General features: G+C 48.7%; 2 protein-coding genes across 4 annotated transcripts in view; one reads left to right on the top strand and one right to left on the bottom strand.

Annotated features, from left to right (window-relative positions):
* The window catches only part of MYO19 (myosin XIX), a 175,034-nt gene that overhangs the window by 105,120 nt on the left and 42,707 nt on the right, over positions 1 to 27,207 (top strand). Inside the window, exons 14-15 of the mRNA XM_075335795.1 lie at positions 11,565 to 11,678; positions 12,003 to 12,179. Of these exons, the coding sequence (XP_075191910.1) occupies positions 11,565 to 11,678; positions 12,003 to 12,179 (291 nt within the window). The remainder of the gene's footprint in view (positions 1 to 11,564; positions 11,679 to 12,002; positions 12,180 to 27,207) is intronic.
* The window catches only part of PIGW (phosphatidylinositol glycan anchor biosynthesis class W), a 176,056-nt gene that overhangs the window by 145,463 nt on the left and 3,386 nt on the right, over positions 1 to 27,207 (bottom strand). The window contains exons 2-3 of one of the 3 annotated variants that reach the window (XR_012750455.1): positions 23,235 to 23,354; positions 10,098 to 11,360 (exon numbers count right to left, since the gene is read on the bottom strand). The exons of 1 other annotated variant lie outside the window; for it this stretch is intronic. The gene's annotated coding sequence lies outside the window, so the exon portion shown is untranslated. Of the gene's footprint in view, positions 1 to 10,097; positions 11,361 to 23,234; positions 23,355 to 27,207 lie in introns of those variants that run through there. One more of the 3 variants, XR_012750456.1, reaches the window with a different exon arrangement.

Here is a 27,207-nt window from a genome sequence, read left to right as displayed (position 1 = left end):
GGTAAAGATGGATGAGTTAACATTAATTTTCAGGAATATAAATCTTCCCTCCGTGTCCACCCGTGTATCTAGAACTGTGTGCACTAGGGACTTATGGATGCCTATGGACACTCCCTTGGATTTTGACTCTGGGTTGGAACTGTGGACCCAGTTAGTGTAATATCTGTCTCTAAAGATGGGGAGGTGGCCCGTTTTAAAATGTGTTTCTTGGATCAATAGTATATGGACTCTTTTTTTGTGCATGTCAAAAAATATCTGGGAGCGTTTTTGCGGGACATTAAGTCCCCTCACATTTAGTGAACCCCAATTAATCTGCGTCATTTCAATGCGGAGGAACGGTGGGGACTCTAGGGATAGGTTCGGGGATTAGGGAGAGAGAGAGATGTGCAGGCAAGTCGGATAGGAAGAGCAGGGAAGGAGAAGAGGAAATAAAAGAGAAGAGGTAAGAAGGTCGAGAATACAAAAGAAACTACCAACAAAGCAGTAGAAACCAAAGGCAAGGAGGTCAGAGTGCCTCCCGCCTGCAAGGTCACAACAAGACCCTAACGTCGGGTCTAAAAAGACTAAAAGTAACTGTATAGGTATAAGAGAATACCAAACTGTCTAACCTAGGGATGGTGAGACTACGCCACTCCTTTATGGCGTGTTATCCCAATCAGGGAGGGAACTTTCTACAAAGGAGCCCCCTGCCCCGGACTAACAATAAGCAATTATTCAACTTAGTTTGTCAGCCAGAGCCCTATATAATGTGAGGACACAAGGTCTAGAGAGAATATTGTGCTATACACCGTCAGGGGGTGCCCCCCCGCCCCCTCTTCCAGGAAGGCGGGAGGGAACCCCCCCCCTCATAATCAGAAAGACTTAATCCCCCTGGCAAAAAAATTATAGCAAAACTGGGAGGTACATTCTATTGAGAAACAACCCAATGAATTTTTGTTTATGAACCAATAACTCCTTAAACATCAGACTGGTCTTCCTCTTCGAGGGCCACGCATCCGATCACCATCTGGGGCAGCACCCCAAACCCCCATTGGAAACACCGGCCATTCCTCTATAGGCACCAATGGAATGTCCAGGGCTGCAGCAAACGATGGCATATCAGTCGGGTTCCTAAGAACATGCATTCTTCCCGCATGTCGGACCTGCAGGCGGAAGGGAAATCCCCAGCTGTATTGAAACTCATACGAACGGAGCATGTCCAGGAGAGGTTTCAGTGCTCTCCTTCTTTGTAAAGTGAAACGGGATAAGTCCTGCAGAATCTGGACTTGGCTCCCCTCGTATGCTGGTGAAACTCCACTGCGCAGCTTAAACAGGATGGCCTCTTTAAGGACATAACGGTGGACCCTACAAATCACATCTCGAGGTCTGTCATTCTGTGTAGGTCTAGGGCCAAGCGCTCTATGCACTCTGTCTAGCTCCAGGGGTTGGCTTGATGGTTCACCCAGGATCTCATTAAACATCACTTGGAGGGCTCTCTGGAGATCCTTAGGTTCAACAGACTCTGGTAAACCCCGGACCCTTAAATTGTTTCTCCGGCCCCTGTTTTCAGCATCGTCCATTGCTTCCACCATATATTGTATTTGGCAGGAGTGTTGATCCAAAATGGCCCCTTGTGCCTGAGTGGTGTCTTCTATATTCTGTATTTTAGCTGCCTGTATTTGGTTCTGAGTGTCCACTCTTTCCACCTCCCCCCTCAGGGCCGACAGCTCTGTGCGGTATGCCTGTTCCAGCCTTGCTATATATGTCTCCATATCTTCTCTGGTGGGCATAGAAGAGATGTGTGCCCGGATTTCATTAAGTTCTGTTAGCACTCCTGGTTCATGTGATCTTATTGTACTTGTGGCAGGCTCTAACTCTGCTTGCATTTCCATATCATACACACTTTGACTCAGGCTGTGTCTCACTGAAGATAGGAGATTTCCACTAGCAGGGCCCTGTTCCCCATTTGCAGCATTAACAGCCTCTGCTTGAGATTTATTATTGTCCTCCTTCTGTGACAGGGGTAAGGGCACCTCTCCCCCCTCCTGAGGCCTCCCCACTGCAGGTCTGCAATCAGCAATGGTGGGGGTTGTACCCATGCTCCCTGCTCCAGGGCTCCCCTGTACCTGGACACGCTGGCTGTCTGGGGTTATCAGCTGCCTCTCCTCCACTGCCCGGGTGCTTTCCTCCCTCTGTCTCTGCTGCTGCTGGGGCTTCCCCTGCTTCTCCATCTTGGGAGATGTCTGCAGTGCTGTCCTCTGCTTCGGCCCGGTAAGGAAGCCTCTAATTCCCTTCTCCTCTGTCCGTGACGCTCCTCTGCTGGGCCCCTGGGAGCTCTCCCTTCTCCTGCGCTGCATATCCTTTTCTTCCAGGCTCTTGGGCTGGTTTAATTGTCAGTAATGTAGTCCGGTGGCAGGAGCTGAGACAAACACGTCCTCACTCCTCCATAGCCAGGACACGCCCCCACACAGGAGGTTTTTAACCTAGAGAGAGGCTTCAGCATAGCGTCAGGGACCCAGTTACGAGATATGCCGTGAAGGGGCAACTGGGCAGATATACAAATGGCCATTTATATATGTTAAATATCTCATATTTTTCTCAGATTTTCCTTAGCAGTAATGCAGATCCATGTTCACATATTCATGGTTTCCATACTTTAGCATTATCAGAGTGCAAACTGTTTTTTTTGTATTTTATGTCATGTTCAGTTATGCACCTGTTCACACGTCAGGTCGAGGAGTGCAGTCAGTCTTTTTTGTCTATATGAAGAGGGTCATACCTTCTGACCGTGCACCCTTCCCCCAGTTGCCACAGGTAATCTTATCCTATATAGCAGGTTCCTACTTGCCCATACACAGGAGGTTTTTAACCTAGAGAGAGGCTTCAGCATAGCGTCAGGGACCCAGTTACGAGATATGCCGTGAAGGGGCAACTGGGCAGATATACAAATGGCCATTTATATATGTTAAATATCTCATATTTTTCTCAGATTTTCCTTAGCAGTAATGCAGATCCATGTTCACATATTCATGGTTTCCATACTTTAGCATTATCAGAGTGCAAACTGTTTTTTTTTTGTATTTTATGTCATGTTCAGTTATGCACCTGTTCACACGTCAGGTCGAGGAGTGCAGTCAGTCTTTTTTGTCTATATGAAGAGGGTCATACCTTCTGACCGTGCAGCCTTCCCCCAGTTGCCACAGGTAATCTTATCCTATATAGCAGGTTCCTACTTGCCCATACACAGGAGGTTTTTAACCTAGAGAGAGGCTTCAGCATAGCGTCAGGGACCCAGTTACGAGATATGCCGTGAAGGGGCAACTGGGCAGATATACAAATGGCCATTTATATATGTTAAATATCTCATATTTTTCTCAGATTTTCCTTAGCAGTAATGCAGATCCATGTTCACATATTCATGGTTTCCATACTTTAGCATTATCAGAGTGCAAACTGTTTTTTTTGTATTTTATGTCATGTTCAGTTATGCACCTGTTCACACGTCAGGTCGAGGAGTGCAGTCAGTCTTTTTTGTCTATATGAAGAGGGTCATACCTTCTGACCGTGCACCCTTCCCCCAGTTGCCACAGGTAATCTTATCCTATATAGCAGGTTCCTACTTGCCCATACACAGGAGGTTTTTAACCTAGAGAGAGGCTTCAGCATAGCGTCAGGGACCCAGTTACGAGATATGCCGTGAAGGGGCAACTGGGCAGATATACAAATGGCCATTTATATATGTTAAATATCTCATATTTTTCTCAGATTTTCCTTAGCAGTAATGCAGATCCATGTTCACATATTCATGGTTTCCATACTTTAGCATTATCAGAGTGCAAACTGTTTTTTTTGTATTTTATGTCATGTTCAGTTATGCACCTGTTCACACGTCAGGTCGAGGAGTGCAGTCAGTCTTTTTTGTCTATATGAAGAGGGTCATACCTTCTGACCGTGCACCCTTCCCCCAGTTGCCACAGGTAATCTTATCCTATATAGCAGGTTCCTACTTGCCCATACACAGGAGGTTTTTAACCTAGAGAGAGGCTTCAGCATAGCGTCAGGGACCCAGTTACGAGATATGCCGTGAAGGGGCAACTGGGCAGATATACAAATGGCCATTTATATATGTTAAATATCTCATATTTTTCTCAGATTTTCCTTAGCAGTAATGCAGATCCATGTTCACATATTCATGGTTTCCATACTTTAGCATTATCAGAGTGCAAACTGTTTTTTTTGTATTTTATGTCATGTTCAGTTATGCACCTGTTCACACGTCAGGTCGAGGAGTGCAGTCAGTCTTTTTTGTCTATATGAAGAGGGTCATACCTTCTGACCGTGCACCCTTCCCCCAGTTGCCACAGGTAATCTTATCCTATATAGCAGGTTCCTACTTGCCCATACACAGGAGGTTTTTAACCTAGAGAGAGGCTTCAGCATAGCGTCAGGGACCCAGTTACGAGATATGCCGTGAAGGGGCAACTGGGCAGATATACAAATGGCCATTTATATATGTTAAATATCTCATATTTTTCTCAGATTTTCCTTAGCAGTAATGCAGATCCATGTTCACATATTCATGGTTTCCATACTTTAGCATTATCAGAGTGCAAACTGTTTTTTTTTGTATTTTATGTCATGTTCAGTTATGCACCTGTTCACACGTCAGGTCGAGGAGTGCAGTCAGTCTTTTTTGTCTCTATGCATAGTATTATATAGCATTAGCCTTAAGGCCCCGTCACACTAAGCAACATCGCTAGCAACATCGCTGCTAACGAACAACTTTTGTGACGTAGCAGCGATGTTGCTAGCGATGTTGCTGTGTGTGACATTCAGCAACAACCTGGCCCCTGCTGTGAGGTCGTTGGTTGTTGCTGAATGTCCTGGGCCATTTTTTAGTTGTTGCTGTCCCGCTGTGAAGCACAGATCGCTGTGTGTGACAGCGAGACAGCAACAACTAAATGTGCAGGCAGCAGGAGACGGCTTCTGCGGAGGCTGGTAACCACGGTAAACATCGGGTAACCAAGAAGCCCTGTCCTTGGTTACCCGATATTTACCTTTGTTACCAGCCTCCGCCGCTCTCACTGTCAGCGCCGGCTCCTGCTCTGTGCACATGTAGCTGCAGGACACATCGGGTTAATTAACCCGATGTGTGCTGTAGCTAGGAGAGCAAGGAGCCAGCGCTAAGCGGTGTGCGCTGCTCCCTGCTCTGTGCACATGTAGCTGCAGCACACATCGGGTTAATTAACCCGATGTGTGCTGTAACTAGGAGAGCAAGGAGTCAGTGCTAAGCATTGTGCGCTGCTCTCTGCACATTTAGCTGCAGCACACATCGGGTAATTAATCCGATGTGTGCTGTAACTAGGAGAGCAGGGTGCCAGCGCTCGGTGTGCGCTGCTCCCTGCTCTCTGCACGTGTAGCTGCGTGCACTGGTAACCAAGGTAAATATCGGGTTGGTTACCCGATATTTACCTTAGTTACCAAGCGCAGCATCTTCCACGCGGCGCTGCTGGCTGGGGGCTGGTCACTGGTTGCTGGTGAGCTCACCAGCAATTTGTGTAGCGACGCTCCAGCGATCCCTGCCAGGTCAGGTTGCTGGTGGGATCGCTGGAGCGTCGCAGTGTGACATCTCACCAGCAACCTCCTAGCAACTTAAGGTCCAGTCACACTAAGCAACTTACCAGCGATCCCAACAACGATAGGGATCGCTGGTAAGTTGCTAGGAGGTTGCTGGTGAGCTGTCACACTGCGACGCTCCAGCGATCCCACCAGCAACCTGACCTGGCAGGGATCGCTGGAGCGTGGCTACACGAGTTGCTGGTGAGCTCACCAGCAACCAGTGACCAGCCCCCAGTCTCCTAGTTACAGCACACATCAGGTTAATTAACCCGATGTGTGCTGCAGCTAAATGTGCACAGAGCAGGGAGCAGCGCACACTGCTTAGTGCTGGCTCCTTGCTCTCCTAGTTACAGCACACATCGGGTTAATTACCTGATGTGTCCTGCAGCTACATGTGCACAGAGCAGGAGCCGGCAGCACAGGCAGTGAGAGCGGAGGAGGCTGGTATCAAAGGTAAATATCGGGTAACCAAGGACAGGGCTTCTTGGTTACCCGATGTTTACATTGGTTACCAGCCTCCGCAGAAGCTGGCTCCCTGCTCACTGCACATTAGTTGTTGCTGTCTCGCTGTCACACACAGCGATCTGTGCTTCACAGCGGGACAGCAACAACTAAAAAATGGCCCAGGACATTCAGCAACAACCAACGACCTCACAGCAGGGGCCAGGTTGTTGCTGGATGTCACACACAGCAACATCGCTAGCAACGTCACAAAAGTTGTTCGTTACCAGCGATGTTGCTAGCGATGTTGCTTAGTGTGACGGGGCCTTTACCAGCGATCCCTATCGTTGTTGGGATCGCTGATAAGTTGTTTAGTGTGACTGGACCTTTACTATTGTGCCTAGATAAGGAGAACTACAGTGATAAAGTGACTGGTTAGGCACTAACATTAGCCTTAAGCTGGTGTCACACTAAACGACAGCGACAACGACGTCGCTGTTACGTCACCATTTTCGGTGACGTAACAGCGACCTTGTAAGTCGCTGTTATGATCGCTGCTTAGCTGTCAAACACAGCAGAAGCAGCGATCATAAGGTCGCTGTGCTACATGTTCAGAGAGCAGGGAGCCGCGCTTAGCGCTGGCTCCTTGCTCTCCTGCAGCACACATCGGGTTAATTAACCCGATGTGTGCTGCAGCTACATGTCACAGTTCAGAGAGCAGGGAGCCGCGCTTAGCGCTGGCTCCTTGCTCTCCTGCAGCACACATCGGGTTAATTAACCCGATGTGTGCTGCAGCTACATGTCACAGTTCAGAGAGCAGGGAGCCGCGCACACTGCTTAGCGCTGGCTCCTTGCTCTCCTTGCTACAGTATGCATCGGGTTAATTACCCGATGTGTACTGCAGCCACATGTCACAGTGCAGGAGCCGGCACTGGCAGCAAGAGCGGAGGCTGGTAACCAGCGTAAACATCGGGTAACCAGGGAAAGGTCTTCCCTTGGTTACCCGATGTTTACGCTGGTTACAGCTTACCGCAGCTGCCAGTGCCGGCTCCTGCTCGCTTCATTTCGTCGCTCTCTCGCTGTCACACACAGCGATGTGTGTGTCACAGCGGGAGAGTGACGACCAAAAAATGAAGCTGGACATTCAGCAACGACCGGCGACCTCACAGCAGGGGCCAGGTCGTTGCTGGATGTCACACACAGCGACAGCGACGGGACGTCGCTGCAACGTCACAGAAAATGGTGACGTAGCAGCGACGTCGTTGTCGTCGTCGTTATGTGTGACACCAGCTTTACTATTGTGTGATGATAGGGAGGACATTCAAAGTTACTAGAAACCTTTCACCAGATAGATCCACAAGGATGCATGAACTAAATGTGATCCATATAAATATATTGGCACCCTTAGGGTGGCGTCACACACAGCGACGACGACAACGACATCGCTGCTACGTCACCATTTTCTGTGACGTTGCAGCGACGTCCCGTCGCTGTCGCTGTGTGTGACATCCAGCAACAAGCTGGCCCCTGCTGTGAGGTAGCCGCTCGTTGCTGAATGTCCAGCTTCATTTTTTGGTTGTTGCTCTCCCGCTGTGACGCACACATCGCTGTGTGTGACAGCGAGAGAGCGACGAAATGAAGCGAGCAGGGAGCAGGAGCCGACACCTGGCAGCTGCGGTAAGCTGTAACCACGGTAAACATCGGATAAGCAAGGGAAGACCTTTCCCTGGTTACCCGATATTTACCTTCGTTACCAGCGTCCGCCGCTCTCACGCTGCCAGTGTCAGCTCCCTGCTCTCTGCACATGTAGCTGCAGTACACATCGGGTAATTAACCCGATGTGTACTGTAGCTAGGAGTGCATGGAGCCAGGGCTAAGCAGTGTGCATGGCTCCCTGCTCTCTGCACATGTAGCTGCAGTACACATCGGGTAATTAACCTGATGTGTACTGTAGCTAGGAGAGCAGGGAGCCAGCGCTAAGCAGTGTGCACGGCTCCATGCTCTCTGCACATGTACCACAGCGACACGTGTCGTTATGATCGCCTCTGTGTCTGCTGTGTTTGACAGCTAAGCAGTGATCATAACAGCGACTTACAAGGTCGCTGTTGCATCACAGAAAATGGTGACGTAACAGCGACGTCGTTGTCGCTGTCGCTATGTGTGAACCCAGCTTTAGGGTTTATGCTGCTGTAACTTGTTTTTCTTATCTATGTAAAATAGTAAGGTTTCTGTTTATTTTTCCTTACTACATTTACATACACTGCTAATAGTTTTATTACTACACAATGGTAAGGGTACCTTCACACTTTAGCGATGCAGCAGCGATCCGACCAGCGATCTGACCTGGTCAGGATCGCTGCTGCATCGCTACATGGTCGCTGGTGAGCTGTCAAACAGGCAGATCTCACCAGCGACCAGTGACCAGCCCCCAGCCAGCAGCGACGTGCAAGCGACGCTGTGCTTGCACGGAGCCGGCGTCTGGAAGCTGCGGACACTGGTAACTAAGGTAAACATCGGGTATGGTTACCCGATGTTTACCTTAGTTACCAGCGCACACCGCTTAGCTTAGCGTGTGCAGGGAGCAGGAGCCGGGACTGGCAGCGTGAGAGCTGCGGAGGCTGGTAACGAAGGTAAATATCGGGTAACCACCTTGGTTACCCGATGTTTACCTTGGTTACAGCTTACCACAGGCTGTCAGACGCCGGCTCCTGCTCCCTTCACATTCAGGATTGTTGCTCTCTCGCTGTCACACACAGCGATGTGTGCTTATCAGCGGGAGAGCAACAATAAAAAAACGAACAAGCACTGTGTGTAACGAGCAGCGATCTCACAGCAGGGGCCAGATTGCTGCTCAGTGTCACACGCAGCGAGATCGCTAATGAGGTCACAAAAAACGTGACTCAGCAGCGATCTCAGTAGCGATCTCGCTGTGTGTGAAGTACCCCTAAGGCTGATACTATGCAAAGTATGTCCAAGTATTCCTATGGATTGTGTTCTGCTAATTACTGTTTGCTGCTCTAACCTGTCTCTCCGATTATCTCACAGCAGCTTGACTAATTTCTGCTAATGAATGGAAACCATGTAACCAAGCCTAATCTCTTGGGAGGGTATTTAATTTTATCTTTTGTGCTTTGGTTTTTATGTCTATGATTAAGAGCCTTGATGGGCTTGAAACAGGTAAGACGCACTGTATGTATCTACACATCTGAGCAACCAATGTTTTTTTAATAGTATGGAATAAAGGCTTGTTTTATACATTTTGAATGAGTTGCTGGTCACTTTTCTTTTCCTGAATGTCTTTTACTGATACAGACTGATACGTAAAGCGTAACCGTTGTTTTAATATTTATTCCATAAATCAATGTACACATGAAAATAAAATTTGTAATATATCTTATCCGAGAAATTTGCTTCTTTCTTCTCCTGGACTTATTCATTTTCAAAATTCTCAATTCCTAGGAATATCTGTATTCAGTGAAGAGGGATTGTTGCATTACTGACATAGGAGATGGCAGTTGCTACTGATATGATTCTGTGTAGAGGCATACCTCCCAACTTTTAAAGAAGGAAAAGAGGGACAAAGTTTGCGGCGTACTACGCAAATTTTTAGGCCACGCCCCTAACCACACCTATTTCACAGTCACGCCCATATCCACTCCCCATCCACACCCATTCAGCATGGACACGCAGGCAGCCGGCGGACCTCTAGCATGGACACGCAGCCAGCCGGCGGGCCTCTAGCATGGACACGCAGGCAGCCGGTGGGCCTCCAGCATGGACAGGCAGGCAGCCGGCGGGCCTCCAGCATGGACACGCAGGCAGCCGGCGGGCCTCCAGCATGGACACGCAGGCAGCCGGCGGGCCTCCAGCATGGACATGCAGGCAGTCGGCGGGCCTCCAGCATGGACACGCAGGCAGCCGGCGGGCCTCCAGCATGGACACGCAGGCAGCCGGCGGGCCTCCAGCATGGACACGCAGGCAGCCGGCGGGCCTCCAGCATGGACACGCAGGCAGCCGGCGGGCCTCCAGCATGGACACGCAGGCAGCCGGCGGGCCTCCAGCATGGACACGCAGGCAGCCGGCGGGCCTCCAGCATGGACACGCAGCAGCCGGCGGGCCTCCAGCACGGAGACGCAGGCAGCCGGCGGGCCTCCAGCACGGAGACGCAGGCAGCCACAGTGAGGCGGCCGGTAGCCCGCACAGTGAGGCGGCCGGTCGACTTCACAGACAGGCGGCGGGCCGCCCGCCTTCACAGACAGGCGGCGGGCCGCCCGCACAGACAGGCGGCGGGCCGCCGCAGAGACAGGCGGCCGGCCGCCCGCACAATGAGGCGGTGGGCCGCCCGCACAGACAGGCGGCGGGGGGCGCCCGAACAGAGAGGCGGCCGGTCGCCTTCACAGACAGGCGGCCGGCCGGCCGCCCACACAGACAGGCGGCGCGGGCCGACCGCACAAAGAGGCGGCCCGAACAGAGAGGCGGCTGGTCGCCTTCACAGACAGGCGGCCGGACGCCCGCCTTCACAGACAGGCGGCCGCCCGCCCGCACAGACAGGCGGCGGGGGGCGCCCGCACAGAGAGGCTCCGGCCGACCGCACAGAGAGGCTCCGGCCGGGAGGGGAGGGGAATCAGCGCTGGGGAGATTCTACATACCTTAGCAGCAGCACAGAGCAGACAGAGACTAGTTTCGGGCAGCGCGCTCCTTTCTGTTATGCCACGTCACGTGTTAGGATGGTAGGAGGGAAAAGCAGGGAGGCGGGGAGAGAGTGGGTGGGCGGAGCCCGGGAGACGGCCGTCCCGCCCGTGGCATTGGGACAAACAATGCAAAGCGTGATAGTCCCGCTGTATCCGGGACGGTTGGGAGGTATGGTAGAGGTGAGGGAGGAAGAGGAAAAAGGAGCTAGAGGCAGAGGGAGCTGGAGGAGGAGCTAAAGCCAGAGGGAGGAGCTAGAGGTAGTGCGAGGAGCTAGAGGCAAAGGGAGGAGCTAGAGGTAGAATGGACGGAAGGAGGAGTGAGAGACAGAGCTCCTCCAACCTACCGTCTACACAGAATCAACTGCCAAGACAAGACCAAATATATTACAAAGTTTCCTTTTTTCACATGTCCTATTAATTCATGATATAAAAGTATCTCTAGTAATATACATATTTCCCAAATTGCCATATTGTCCATGATATTACAATTAGGCTATGTTCCCACGATCAGGATCAGTTGAGTTCTTGATGCTACAGAGTTTCTGCACCTTAGCTCATTTGCATTTTTTTCATTGCGTTTTTGACTCTGCGTTTTTCGTCTGTTTGGTCATCCAGATTTATCCTTTAACACTGTTAAAAAAATCATACGGTGCTGTTAGGTCAAAATGAATGTTGTGAAGTTAATTTTTAGACATGTATAAGTCATTTTGGAATAGGATGTATTTTTTTGGCATCGGTTTCTTAAGATGTACGTGTGGTCTTGTATCTAAAACATGTTTTACTGAATAATAAATATTTTTAGTCTGAACATTTATGTGTTGTCATCTTTTAAAGGACGAATATGCTTCAGAAGGCCTTGAATGGTCTTTTATCAGTTACCAAGATAATAAGCGCTGTGTGGAACTTATCGAAGGAAGTCCAGTTAGTGTTTTTTCATTGCTGAATGAGGTAAGTAATTATAACACAAATCATCAATTTCTTTTTTACTTTTGCTGCTATAGGAGTTTTAGTGTAGAAATAAACAAGCTTGTGATATAGCACTTTCCATGGAATAAAATAAAAAAGTATGGCGATGAAAAGAAAAGATTTAATTTTTATTGTGTGCAAAAATAGTAAAAACTAAAATATAAAAGGCTGATTATTAAGACCAATGTAGTCCTTGTCCTTAAGAGGTTAGTCTACACCTTCTCTGAGTGACTACATCTTTGCTGCATGGTAGTTTACAAAAAGGAGGATGATTATAGATTTTTTTTATTTCTTTTCTTTTTACAGGAATGTCGTTTGAATCGACCTTCCGATTCTCTCCAACTCCAATCTCGACTTGAAGTCAATCTTTCACAGAATGCGTGCTTTGGGCGGGACAAATTCAGTAAAAGTCCTAACTTTGTTATATCACACTATGCTGGAAAAGTGACTTATCAGATTGAAGAGATGGCTGAAAAAAATAAGGTGAATGGACAGCAGTAATTTTAGCTCTTTCTTTTTTTTTTTACATAATTTTTATTTATTGAATTTATAAAGAGAAGAGTAAATACACTCACAATGTACTAGCCGTGCCGAGAATAGAAGATATGAACTTATTACTCAGATCCTGAAAGTTATACAGCACAATAACACAAAAACATTAAGGTGCAGGATTTAAAAATGCATAGCGTACTTGTCCATGCTGAGTGTAGCCATCTAGTCACAAGAGTTTACAAAGAAGGAAGAAAAAGAATAAACCGAAAAAGAGAAAAGCAAAAGATGCAAAAAGAGAAGAGGGAACGGTAAGGGGACAGCTGTTTAAAGGTGGGACCCAAAGAATGTAGGTCAGTTCACCCCGATAAAGACCAGATAGTCATCTACTTATCTTAATTCTGTCCAATAAGCCCGGTTTTGTAGAAGCAATCATAAGTTATTAATTGTAAACCTTGAGTTCCTCCATTAATATCAACTGATTTATTTTAGTAAACTAGACACAGATTGTCAGAGTGGTATTTTTCTTCCAGAGCAGAGGGATGCACGCTCTTGCAGTCACAATTAAATGTCTTGATATCGAATGCCTGTTGATTTTTAGAGGGATGTTGCAGTAATGGAGGACAACAGCCAGGTCCGGGTCTGAAATTAAATTTGTGAGTTTATGTACTACTTGCTGCACTTGCTCCCAAAAAGAAGAGAGCGGCCTGCAGGAACAAAACATTTTTAATATATCACCCTCCACCTAACCATATCTCTATCATAAGGGACTAGCTTCCGTAAAGATAGAATGCAGGTGAGTTGGAATCCTACACCACTGAGAAATTTATACCCAGTTTTAAATGTATCGGCAATGTCAAGTAGAGGATGTTTGCGTCGCTGCAACTGGTCCATGATGACCGGGACATAGGTGTTAGATCTCTGTACCCCAAGGGCCCTAGCTAACGAATTGCCACTTTTATTGCCGTTTTCATAGTAATGGTGACAACATTGGGAGAGATCATCTTTTGCCTTATGTTGAAGTAGAGACCAAATTGACTCACATTTAACCATCAGTGGCTCTCTTGTATCATCTGATATGTGATATTTCCAGGTCACCAATCTCCCCCAGCAGACAAGCAATCTCCTGAACATGTTCACGTTTTATGCGAGCCCCAAGCTAAAAAAAACCCCTTCTGATCATACATTTGTGTGCCTTCTACACAATACAATGGTCTGTTTTCTCAATAGAGCTGACAGCAAAATATGTGTCAAGAGACTTCTGTAGGTCTGACCAAGATGAGGTCATCAAGAAGAGATGCGTTTCAGCGCAAGTGGCATTGCTTGAGTCTAAAGACAAAGTAATGGTGACACTAACCAACGCATAGTCCATGAAGAAGATATTGTCAATATTGGCCCTTTGGAGTACAGCAGTGTCTTGTTATTTTAATAAAAAATAGTCAATCCTTGTACAGACAATGAGACTTAGAAAAGAAGGAGAAATCCCTGTCTGCTGGTTGTAGAAGGCACCATGTGTAAATCAACTGATGGTCCTGCAGAGATATTAATATACGTTTTTGTATGGAGCGTGAAAGGAAAAAACTCCCTTTGGAATTGTCAATAAGAAGGTCAAATGCTATGTTGAAGTCAGTATTCCTTCTGCAACTACCACCAGTTGATCTAAGTAGGTATTGAGTGCTTTGTCCTGACCTGAATTGGGAAGATGCAGAGAGGTGAATGTGACCTTGTTCGATGCAATGAGACCTTTGACCATCAGGAGACGTCCCTCTCCATCAGTGCGAGACTTATGCGGGCGTCACACGAGACGATCTATCGTACGATGCATCGTCGGGGTCACGGTTTTCGTAACGCACATCCGGCATCATTCACGATGTCATCTCGTGTAACACCTACGTTCGATCGCAAATCGGTAAAAAATCGTTGATCGTGTACTCGTCGCTTATTTTTAAACAATCGTTTATTCTTAATGGCGCAGGTTGTTCATCGTACCCGTGGCAGCACACGTCGCTCCGTGTGATACCCTGGGAATGATGAACACAGCTTACCTGCATCCTGCGGCTCCCGCCGGCTATGCGTAAGGAAGGAGGTGGGCGAGATGTTTATGTCCCGCTCATCTCCGCCCCTCCGCTTCTATTGGCCGGCGGCTGTGTGACGTCACTGTGACGCCGAACGTCCCTCCCCCTTCAGGAAGTGGATTTTCGCCACCCACAGCGAGGTTGCTCAGCAGGTAAATGCGTGTGACGGCGGTTTAACGACTTTGAGCGACACGGGCAGCGATTTGCCCGTGACGCACAAACGACGGGGGCGGGTACGATCGCTTGTGCAATCGCACGATAGATCGTACCGTGTGAAGCCCGCATTAGAGAACTCTCAGTGTACCGAACGTGAATAAGTATGCAGGAACCTCTTGATTTTGAATCAGGTGAAGAGCTATGGTAATTCATGTGAAACCTATAGTTAAAAGTATAACCATATACAGTTTATTTTGGCAGAAATGGATTCCCTGCAGAAAGACAACATCCATCCTCCTTGTATAAAGGAGGATTAGTAAAATAGACTTTTTCTCAGGACTGTGTAAACCTTTGACATTTAAGGAGCGCTATGTTAATTCAGGATAATGATCTTTCACCATTTTAATTAAGGGCTTGGGAAAGGAAACAGTTAGAGCAGGTAAAGAGTGGAAGGGAAATAAGAGATCTGGTTGAAAAAAGAAATCTGAGAGAAGACGGAGAAGTCATAGAGAGAGAAAACGAAAAGAAAATCCTGCACAGTATTCTTGCAGATTTGGGTGGAAAAAGAAACCAGAAAATAGAGTGCCGCAGTACACCAGACACCTATGAAATGACAACAATATCAACAGTAACCATAACCACAACTCTGAGGAGCACAGGAATTACAAATTGAAGAGCAATGGGATGCACATCAGATTAAAGGGAACCTGTCACCAGATTTTTAATGTGTGTGAACTAAGACTACCACCTTCAGCAGTGCCTGTGCTTCATTCTATAAAGTTGATATTATCCGCTGACACCCTGCATACCCCTCAAAAACCTGTATACATTCTTCAAAGTTGTATGTAAATCCGGACGGTCTGGTCCGATGGGCGTCCTTGCTGCGGCGTCTATCCCTACTCTCCGCTGATTGACGTGGCTGAGGCCTCCTTCGTCATCCACATAGGCATTGCCAGCTTGCGCATGCGCAGTTTGCTTTGCTCTACTGTGGGAAGAACCTAAAACACAAGTACATGTGCGTGAGTGAGCGATGTGTTTGCGCAGGCGCAAGATTTCCCCAGCTATGTGGATGACGATGTAGCCAGTCTAAATCTGACTCCTGCACAGACACATTGCCAGCTCGCACATGTGTATTTGTGTTTTAGGTTCTGCCTGCATTAGGACAGAGCAACATGCGTGAGCAGGCAATGTGCATATGCACGCGTGAGATTTCTCCCTGCAATGTGGTACATGATGTACCCTATCAATCGAATAGGAGGCCTCAAGAGGTCTCTGCATGACCTTGTTGAAATGCGATCAATTGCCTGAGATCTTTTTGGCCCATAGTCTCTGGTAGTCCTTATATACAAATATTTATTCTCCTCCCTCTATTTTCTTGATCGTTAAAAAGCAGTTTCTCTGACGCCTCATTGGGGGACACAGGACCATGGGTGTTATGCTGCCTATCCATAGGAGGACACTAAGTAGATGCAAAAGCATAGCTCCTCCTCTGCAGTATACACCCCCTGGCCGGGCCAGGCAGCCTCAGTTTTAGCTTAGTGTCTGTAGGAGGCACTTCCTTTCAAGGTTTGTTATTTTTTGAGGGCGACGGTTTCCTTTTGGGACCGATCTCCCACTACCATCAACGGGCGGGAACGTGGAGTGTCGCCTCCACGTACCCCCTCCTGTGACGCTGGATCCTGGGCTGGACGACGGGTTCCACAGACACCGATTTTCCAGAGCCCGGGGTAGAGGCACAATTCCTCAGCCCCTCTTTGCAGGCTCTGAGTTGAACATGGCACCTGTGTGACCGGACACAGCAAGGGGACTCTGCTATTTCCACTGCCTGGACTGAAGCAGTGTTTAAGGTGAGATCCCCCCTGACTGGTTTCCCAGACAAAGGGAGAAAAGACGGTGCAGGGAAGGCTCCCAGGACTGCTGAATTTACAGTATTTATTATGAGAAAGTCCCTTGCTGATTGCAAGGAGGAGAGCCCCAGGGATCCTGAACACACAGTGTTAACTTTTCTCTAGCTTGCTGGCTGGAGGAGGGGGAAGTCCCTCACTGTTTGCAGAAAGTCCTGCACAGATAATTTACCGGTGGCAGGGGGAGGGCCCAGAGCTCAGGAACTCACACTGTTTATTTGCTCTGTTTATTTGCTCTAGCAGAAAAGCCGGCAGAGATAACCACCAGTGACAAGCTGTGTGCTGACTGGAGGGAGAGGGAGGAAAACTGTCAGAAGCTCCCTTCCCGACGTTTTTTACTACCCACAGCACGGGAGGGCACACTGACTTCTTCTTCGTGCTCTTTTAGCGCGATAAGCCCCGCCCCCCAGGAAAGCGTGCGAAGATCTCCACAGAGCTTTCTCCTTCCTGAGGACGCAGGGCCATCGGCTGATTCTGGTGAGGTGCTTGCTTCACTTGTAGCTCTGCTGACCATTGCTCCCCCTCCTGGCATACTCCTATTAGGAACATGCAGAATTCTAAGGGCACTAAGAGTGCTAAGGCCCACATAGTCTATTATTCAGCCTGCACTGCCTGCCACGCTGAGCTACAATGAAAACACACCTCTTCTCTCTGTGAGTCCTCTGTCCCTATAGCCCCCCAAGACCCCCCTGCCACCACCGCCACAACCATCAGCCCAGAGCCTAGGGCTCCCAGCCCACCGGAATGGGCACAATCCATGGAAAAACTGTCACAGAACCTGGTTCTGACTATGCAATGTCGTCCTCCACACCCTTCTGGGCCCCGGGACGGAACGCAGCCTGAGGATATCCTTATGGAGGATCCTTCTGAGGTAATCCGGGCACATGCTTCACCGGTTGCAGGGATCAGGAAAAGAGCACACGGCCGGGTGTCTCCAGCACTCTCTCATGGCCCCCATGACTCTCCCTCGTGAGCACACAGGGCAGGCTCTCCCACACGCTCCACGGCTTCTGAAGAGCTGGAGGAGGGAAAATGCTGTTTGTACCAGGAGGATTCCTTGGTTTCATCCTCCCCAGATGATCAAACTGCAATAGACTCCCTTATAGCAGCAATCAACCAAACTCTGCATGTGGAGGATCCCCCATCCACTACCACTGACCATGCGGTCTCCTTTAAGAGGGCAAGGAAACTCCAAAAGGTTTTCGCTGATCACCCAGAGTTTCAGGATATCCTCACATAGCAAAGGGAGAAGCATGACAGGCGCTTCGGTAACCGAAAACTCATGGAGTCCCGGTACCCTTTTGCATCACCTGCCCCTAAGGGCTGGGCCGATCCGCCATCGATCGACCCCCCCGGTCTCCCGCCTTACCACAAAGACGTTCCTGTCTTTACCCGATGGTTCCTCCATCAAGGACCCAACAGACAGACAGGTGGAGCACCTCGCCCGCTCTGCTTTTGAGGCTGCGGGTTCCTCCCTCTCGCCCTCCTTTGCCTCTGTGTGGGTCGCAAAGGCGATCTCGGTCTGGGCAGAATCCCCTAACACTTCGCTTGAGGAATCCCAGTTCACTCATACCTTCACAGAGCTAACAGCTCAAATTGCCGCTGTGGCGGAGTACCTCATGCAGGCCTCCATGGACACTGCTACCTGCGCAGCGTTTGCCGCCTCAAATACCATAGCCATCCGTAGAGCTCTCTGGCTCCGACAATGGCGAGCGGACTCTGCCTCCAAGAAGTCTCTCACGGGCCTTCCCTTTTTTCCAGACCGATTGTTTGGCGAACGTCTGGACAAGCTCATTTCTGACGCCACGGGAGGAAAGAGTACCTCCCTCCCCCAGTTGAAGTCCAGGACGTCCTTCACCAGACGTCCAGAGTCCTCGTTCCGCTCCTTTCGGAACTCATTTGGTTGGTCGACATCCCGTGCTGTCCCCGCCACCAGCCGCGGACTACGCAGGGACCGACCTTCTCAGCTCTCCCCGAAACCCACTTCGTCATGGCAGCCTAGACCGAAACAGTCCAGGACTAGGGAGACTCGGCCACGACGTTTTCCCCCCCTCATGACTCTTTCGGCACCCTGGAAGATACATTCATTGTAGGAGGTCGACTGCGGCTCTTTCAACACATCTGGGCTGCCGCTTCAGACGACAAATGGGTGCGAGACCTTGTGTCTTCCGGTTACCACATAGAATTTCGGACCCGACACCCGAGTCGGTTCTTTCTCTCAAACCCCCCAAAGACTCGAAAACGACGCGAAACTTTTTTCTCAGCAATCCACTCGCTCCAAACAGCAGGAGTGATAATATCTGTCCCAGACGACGAGAAGTTCGGGGTTTTTTATTCCAACCTCTTTGTGGTCCCCAAAAATCCTGGACCTCAAACACCTGAACAAATATGTGCACGTACGGAGATTTAGAATGGAGTCCCTAGGGTCCATTATTGCATCCATGGTCGAAGGGTAATTCCTCGCCTCGTACCTGCACATACCCATCGCCCCAGATCACCAAAAGTTCCTCCGCTTCGCAGTTAAGGACTCCCACTTTCAATTAGTAGCTCTACCCTTCGGCCTTGCCACCGCACCAAGGGTCTTCACCAAAGTCATGGCGGCCGCCAGGAGCGTCCTTCACGCCAGGGGAGTATTCGTTCTCCCTTACTTGGACGACCTCCTCATCAAGGCCCCCTCCTTCCGCGACTGCTCAACCAGCGTACAGATCACTGCGGACACCCTATCCCGCTTAGGGTGGCTAGTGAATCTAGACAAATCATCCCCGATCCCATCACGATCCATCACCCATTCGATTCAGCATGAAAGTGCTCGGCAGGATGGTGGCGGCTATGGAAGCTGTACCCTTTGCTCAACTGCACCTCCGCCCACTGCAGCTAGCCCTTCTAGCGCCCTGGGACAAGAGCCCCTTCTCCCTGGACAGACCTCTTCACCTGACGCCTTCAGTCAGGTACGCACTCCGCTGGTGGCTTCGGTCCTCATCCCTATCGAAGGGGAGATCTTTTCTCCCAGTGAACTGGCTGGTCCTGACCACGGACGCCAGCCTCCTAGGCTGAGGAGCAGTGTACCGGCACCACACTGCTCAAGGACGTTGGACGCCCCAGGAGTCTTCCCTACGCATAAACATCCTGGAACTCTGCATGATCTTCCTCGCGCTCACAGCATTCTGCCCTCTGCTAGCGGGTCATCAGATTCGCGTCCAATTGGACAATGCGACAGCTGTAGCCTATATCAATCAGCAGGGGGGCACCCGCATCAAAGCAGCTTCTCTCGAGGCCCACAAGATCCTAAGCTGGGCCGAATCGACGGGATCATTGATATCAGCGGTACACATACCAGGGTTAGAGAACTGGGCAGCAGACTTTCTAAGTCGCCAAGGCCTGGCCGCCGGAGAATGGTCTCTCCACCCAGATGTGTTTCTACACATCTGCACTCGCTGAGGCACACCAGACGTGGACCTAATGGCCTCAAGGTTGAATGCAAAGGTACCCGCATTCATAGCCAGGTCACGCGACCCGCAGTCCATCGGCGCGGATGCTCTAGTCTGTTCCTGGCACCACTTCCGCCTGCCTTACATATTTCCACCTCTACCCCTGCTGCCGCGGGTAATCAGGAAGATCAAGGCAGAGGGAGTCCCGGTGATACTGATAGCACCGGACTGGCCCAGGCGCGCCTGGTACGCCGAATTAGTACAAATGCTCACAGACGCACCGTGGCGCCTTCCAGACATCCCGGACTTGCTGATCCAAGGGCCCATTTCCCATCAGAACTCCAGAGCCCTGAAGCTGACGACATGGCCATTGAGACCTGGGTATCAACAAGAGCGGGATTCTCCCCCGCGGTTATTTCCACCATGATCAGTGCCCGAAAGCCTGCTTCATCCCGCATTTACCACCGTACGTGGAAAATCTTCCTTTCATGGTGCAGGGAAACTAACGTCCAGCCTATGCCACTGGCCATCCCCAGAATTCTCGACTTTCTACAGTCTGGCTTGCAAGCGGGGTTGGCTCTCAGTTCCCTTAAAGGGCAGGTCTCAGCGCTCTCAATCTTCTACCAATGCCGCCTGGCTCAAAAACCGCAAGTCAAGACCTTCCTCCAGGGCGTTTCCCATCTAGTTCCCCCGTACAAACGGCCGCTGGACCCATGGGACCTCAACCTCGTTCTGGACGGTCTCCAGAGGTCTCCCTTTGAACCCCTCAAGGAATCCTCCCTTGCTCTTCTGTCCTGGAAGGTAACATTCCTGGTGGCAATTACGTCCATCAGACGGGTTTCGGAGCTAGCAGCACTCTCTTGCCGCGAGCCTTTTCTGATCTTTCACCAGGACAAGGTGGTTCTGCGCCCCCTTCCGGATTTCCTTCCAAAGGTTCTTACCCCGTTTCATTTGAACGAGGACATTGTTCTGCCTTCCATTTGTCCACACCCAGTTCATAGGGTGGAAAGGTCTCTGCATTCGTTAGACCTCGTCAGAGCTCTCAGATATTACATATCCAGGACAGCCCCCTTTAGGAAAACGGACTCTCTTGTTCATTATTCCTGAGGGGCCTAAGAAGGGACAGGCAGCTTCAAAGGCGACTCTGGCTCGCTGGATTCGCTCTGCGATCCAGGAAGTCTACCGCTTGCAACTCAAGCCCATTCCTAGTGGGCTGCGGGCTCATTCCACGCGAGCAGTTGGCGCTTCGTGGGCCATTCGGCATCAGGCTTCAGTGGAACAGGTGTGTAAGGCTGCGACCTGGTCTAGCCTACATACGTTTTCAAAGCATTACAGAGTCCATACCCAGGTTTCAACTGAGGCAAATCTGGGTAGGAAAATTCTGCAAACGGCAGTAGAGCACTTCTCTCAGTAGGCGCTCCAGGCTGTCTGGGACTGGTTCCTAGTCCTTGGGTTGTGTTGTCTTCTTTTATGTTTCCCACCCATGGACTGCTTTAGGAAGTCCCATGGTCCTTTGTCCCCAAATGAGGCGTCAGAGAAAAACGGATTTTTGTGTACTCACCGTAAAACCGTTTTCTCTTAGCCATCATTGGGGGACACAGCACCCACCCTGTTGCCCTGTTGGGCCTTGGTTCTCTCCGTACCTTATTTGGTTATGACTCTTCTTTTCTCATGTTCCTCTGTTGAGAAGTTTTTACTGGTTTTTGGGGTCATTTGAGCAGGATGGGGTCATATCAGCAGGATGGGGTCATATGAGCAGGATGGGGTCATATCAGCAGGATGGGGTCATATCAGCAGGATGGGAGTATATGAGCAGGATGGGGGTATATTATGAGCAGGATGGGGGTATATTATGAGCAGGATGGGGGTATATTATGAGCAGGATGGGAGTATATGAGCAGGATGGGGGTATATAGCAGGATGGAGCCATATGCCATGATGGCTTATATAGCAGGATGCGGCCATATGCCAGTATATAGCAGGATGAGGGACATATACTGTATATACAAGGCAGGAGGATCATTACCAGGATGCGGCACCTTAGTAGAGAATTTGGGGACATTACCCCCATAACAGTGTAGGCAGCAGATCCTCGCCCCATTACAGTGCGTCATGACCACATTTTTTGCTTAAAATTTTATTTTCCTCCTCTAAAACCAGGGTGCGTCTTATAGTCCGGTGCGTCTTATAGTCCGAAAAATACGGTATTATCACATGCCTCCCTCCCTGGAACAAATTCCACTTGGTCTTTGTGTATCAGCTGGGAAATAAAGGGGCCTAATCTCAGGGCTATCATTTTATTAGAGTATAATTTAATATCCACATTTATTAGTGAGATAGGACTATAATTGGAACAAATCAGGGGGTCCCTGTCAGGTTTTGGGATTATGGTTATTCGGGCTTGGAGTGTCTGTTTAGGGAACTGGCATGTGTTAGTTATAGAATTAAAGGCTTTCAGCATTATAGGGCTACAGGCCTCTCCACATATTTTATAAAACCGGGGAGTAAACCCATCAGGACCGGGACTTTTACCAACTTTAAGAGTTTTAATGGCATTGCTTAGCTCTGTGTCTGAGAAATCCTCGTCTATGTCTTCAGCTTCCACATCCTCAAGGGGGTCTGGTGCATATTTGTTGAGATATTCCAAAATGTCATGATGTCTCGCTTCAGATAATGGGGCATGTGGAGTTGGGATGTTATAAAGTTTTGCATAGTAGTTTCTGAATTCTTCTAATATGTCAGGGGTGGAGTGTATCTGGGTTCCTGCCTGTGAGTTTAACGCGAGTATTGGGGTTTGTGTATGTCTGGGGTGTAGGGTTCTAGCCAACAATCGTCCACTTTTATCTCCAAACTCAAAGATATTCCTACGAAATTTATCTCTGGCACACAGTGATTTTCGATCAAGGATAGATAATCTTTGGTGAAGAATATTAGATATTTCTGTTTTAAGGATGTCACTGGATCTGGTTTTATTTATCGTTTTTTTATGACCTAGTTGTAATAACAGTTCTTTTAGTTCCCTTGCACTTTCTTTTTTAATTCTGGATCCATGGGATATGCAAACCCCCCTAATCATACATTTTAGCGCTTCCCATTTGACCGGGGCAGGTGTGGGGTCTGCCACATGGTCTATTTTGAAGTTTGCAATAGTTTTATGAATATCCTCTAGACATTGCTCGTTCTTGAGCAGGTTGTCGTTCAGTCTCCATGTGCGTCCCACTCCCCCTCCGTCTCTTACCCCAATCTCCCCATGTACTGGCGCGTGGTCCGACCAGAGAAAGACATCCATCGAACAACCCGGGGATTTGTCTAGCAAGTCATGGGATATGAAAATGTGGTCCAGTCTGGTATAGCTATTATGAACTGTGGAGTGAAAGCTGAAGTCTCTGACTCCGGGATGTAAGACTCTCCAAAGGTCGACTAAATTAAGGGATGTTAGTTCTCTTTTCAATCTACATAGTGCAAAGGAGGGGATTGCAGACCTACCAGAGGACGAGTCCAGGGCTGGATCCAGTACGAGGTTGAAGTCTCCTCCCAGGATGATACAGGTGCCACCCGCAAACTCTGCCAGTTTCTCCAGAGTCTCCATTCCAAAGGATACCTGGTCTTGGTTTGGAAAATAGATATTAGCAATAGTGTTTGTATTGTTCAAAAAAGATATTTTAAGAAATAACCAGCGGGCCAATGAGCGTGTCGAGAATTATTGGCTGAAATGTCTTGTGAAAGGCAATGGAAACCCCACATACCTTCCTGCTAGAGTGTGGGCTATGGAACCATGTCGGGTAATTTTTGGTTTTACATTTAGGTGTGTTGGAGGCTAAGAAGTGTGTCTCTTGAAATAGGGCTATTTTAATTCCCTTCCTGTGAAGGCGATACAAGATCTGGCTCCTCTTTTCAGGTTTATTTAAACCTTTAGTATTGTAGGTGCAAAAGGTTAGGTGCGACATCACAGAAGAGGGTAGGCAGGGGGTAGGGTAAACCAAGAGGAGAGGAAAAAGAGCAGAAATAAGATAGCGAAGGGAAAAAAAAAAGGAATTAGGCTAAGTAGGACTAGAGTGCCTACTGGTCCTGGGTATCTACTAGTAGACTGTTGTCTAATGTGGCACTCTGCCACGTCCCTAATAGAGGTACGGGGAAGCCTACGGCCCTTCAGGAGCTCCCCCGTTCCCGCGACAAACCCCCACAAGTAGTATGAGTAACAATCCACATATGTAGTCTAGTATTGATCAGTCACTTTTCTATTCTCCCCCCCCAGACCCTTAAATGTTTGGTACATTTTGAATATGAATCATATGGCACAGAGAGGACATGAGAGAATAAACTCAATGAAAAATGTGGTTAAACCAGAGCTCAATATCAGATCGAGATGAAGAAGAATGATGAGGGGAGAAGTGGAGAAAGGGGAGGGAACAACAGGCTGTGAGAGACAATGTAAGACATAGAATGGCGTAAGGCAAGGGAGGGGGGAGAATTGGGAAGTGGAAAGACGGCGTGTAAGAAATGTCTGATTTAATGTGTGTAAAGAGCATGACCAAGAAGAGGGGAGGGTGAAAGGGTAGAAAATGGTGTGGGGCATGTGGCACTTGTAATTATATGTGAGGGGGAGGGGGAGTTAGATGGTGAACTAGTTGTTGGGAAGTAGTGTGTGTGCGGGAAGTGTGAGAAGATGGAGAAGCAGGGGGGGAAAGAGAGGTGGAGGAAAGGGAGAGAGAAGGAAAGGATGGAGGGGGAGAAAAAAAAAAAGGGAGGGAGGTAGACAGGTAGGAAACGGGGGGAGAGATACTGATAAAGTTACGCTCTATAAACAGGTAAACAATCAAATACAATCAACATGTGTCTCGTCTCCTGGCTTTTCCAGAAGGTTTTCTCCTTTTCTCTGGATGGTCAGCGATGGTCAGCGGTGCACATCCCGGGGGGATCCTCCAACTCGTCTGTTCTGGACTTGTCGCCATTGCTCCCTCGGTGGTAAGGGTGTAGGGCCTCCTGGGGTTGACCAATCTGGTAGGCTGATCATAGGCAGTTCAAAAGTCCCTAAGAAGTTGGGAAGATCTCCCAAGGACCGGAGAACCGCCAACTTCCCATTTTTCTTTGCTATGAGTTGGAAAGGATATCCCCAGCGATATGGAACATCTTTATCTTTAAGGGACTGGAGTAGTGGTCTTAGGGCCTTGCGCAGTTGCAGTGTCCTTCGTGCCAGGTCTGGTAGGACAAGCAGGGGTGACCCTTTATATGTACCCACTCCCTTCTCTCTGCATCTTTGTAGTATGGCCTCCTTTTCTTTATAGAAATGGACCTGACATATTACATCTCATGGTCTGGCTGGATCAGGGGATTTGGGACCCAGGGATCTGTGAATGCGGTCCAGTTCTATGTGTTGTTCTGGATCACGTTGGATAAGACGGATGAAAAATGTTTGTGCCCATTCTTTCAGCTGTGATGGTTCCACTGCTTCTGTAAGGCCTCTGATCCTTAGGTTATTACAGCGTTGCCGGTTCTCGATGTCATCTAAATGGGTCAGGATGTCCTGTATCTGGACTGTGTGCTCTGATAGGACTTGTTGGTGTGATTCTATATGGGAAAATATCTGTTCCTGTACCTCTTCTGTAGCTGCTAAGCTGCTACACGCTGGACAATTTGCTTGATCTCTGATTGTATAGAGGCCATGTCTTGCTTATGAGATTCCCTCAGTTTCCCCAGTAAAGAGTCCATTTCCTGCTTGGTTGGAATTGATCTGATATGTGCTTTCCAATCCCAATCTTCCTCTTGTTCCTGTGTCTGGTCTGGTTTATTCTGTTCTCCCTTGTTTCTGCGGGTGGTGGTATATGAGTTGGGGGATCTTTGCTCTTTAGGTGATGAATATTGTTGTAGTGGCATTATAGGCTCCTCTCTGGGTGCTGCAGGTCTGTTCCCTATGGCTGCTGGGGTCTGCAGTAATGGTGAGCTGGGGCCTTGTTCTGCCTGTAACTCATCCAGGGATCGTCGCTGTGGCTGAGGCAAGGGGTTTTCAATATTCCCCCCTTTGGTGCTCTGCTGCGATATGTCTGAGCTTAAGGCTGTGCTTGCTGCTCCCACGTGTGGAGGCGGTGAGGCCGCTCCGCTGCATGTTTGCTGACCGTTAACTCCTGCCTCATTGTCTGCCGTCGCCATCTTGGGGAAAGCAGCGGTGTTAGGCTGAGAAGCTGTGGCCCCGAAAAAACGGGCGATATCGGCACCTTCTTCCTCTGGGATCTGTGTGCTCGTCGCCCATCCTCTCCTGCTGACCATTACCGACCTGGGACCCGGTGAGTGCCTGTAGATTAAGGGATCTGCCACGGGTGTGTGGGAGCTCCGTCTCTCTACGTCCTAACGCACCATCAGCTAGCTCCGCCCCCTCCCCCCGAAAAATATATTTTTTATCATCACATCTGTCTCTAAGGTACATAATTTAACATCTGGATTGCTCACATCCATTCTTTCACATCCAGTGCTGCAGGACTTTAAAATATATATCCCTGAGTCTCACATCTGCAGATATTCAATCTCATATCTACACTAATTAGATATCCTTTATGACTCTCAACTCCCAAATATTACTTTATTAATATGTGCAGTTACCTCTCACTTTTCATTTGCAAATTTTTCAGTTTTCAATCTACAGTTATATCTGATCTGTATGTTTCTTATCTTTAGTAAACAGTTTCAGTATTCATTCTTTTAGTATTCTGCAGTTTCTTCGCTTCACCACGAGGTTCTTTGTTAGTGGATGGTAGGAGCATATGTGGGGAACTGACCCTAGAGCTGAAAAAACTATAAGTTCAACAATTATCTTTTCCCGCCTTTATTCTGTAATTTATATATGCTGTACATGTCCACGGTCCTGGTCCATTATAGATAAAAAGTGCTTCTGTTTCTGTCTAAGTCTGTACAGTCCATTGTCCAAACATTCACACACCATGTGGTCTCTGGTTACTTTACACCTCCACCACTCACTTCCTATATCACATTCTTAAAGTGTCCCTGATGTTCTCACCATGCTTATTCTAAAGAACAGCAGCCATTTTAACTGAACTCATACGAGGCAGACTACACCTATCTTGGGGAATCTCAGCATTTAACAATCAATTTCTTCACATTATCTGAACACTCTTCTCTGTCTTGCATTTGGGTTTCTGTATCCATTTACTATAGCAAGTCTCCATACTTGCTCCTACAAGCTACCTCAGAGCTTGTAATCAGTGCTAGAACACACTTTCAATGTATATGTAGGTAGGCACCAAAGCCAAGATTATATAATATTCATAAAAATATTATACACATGTACCCAAAGCCACTTAAAACCCTACAAAAACCCAGTAAAATGGACTTCAAGAACCCCCTGTTGAGTTGATTAGACTCCACAGCCAAACATATCACAGCAATTCTATCAACCCTCCAAGTACCAGTATGTTTCACATCCCATACACACAGTTCACAAAGGCAT

This window comes from Anomaloglossus baeobatrachus, chromosome 2, assembly GCF_048569485.1.
Source record: "Anomaloglossus baeobatrachus isolate aAnoBae1 chromosome 2, aAnoBae1.hap1, whole genome shotgun sequence".
Taxonomy (NCBI): Eukaryota; Metazoa; Chordata; class Amphibia; order Anura; family Aromobatidae; genus Anomaloglossus; species Anomaloglossus baeobatrachus.
The sequence above is the reverse complement of the archived record's forward strand: the minus strand, read 5'-3'. Positions and strand labels throughout refer to the sequence as shown.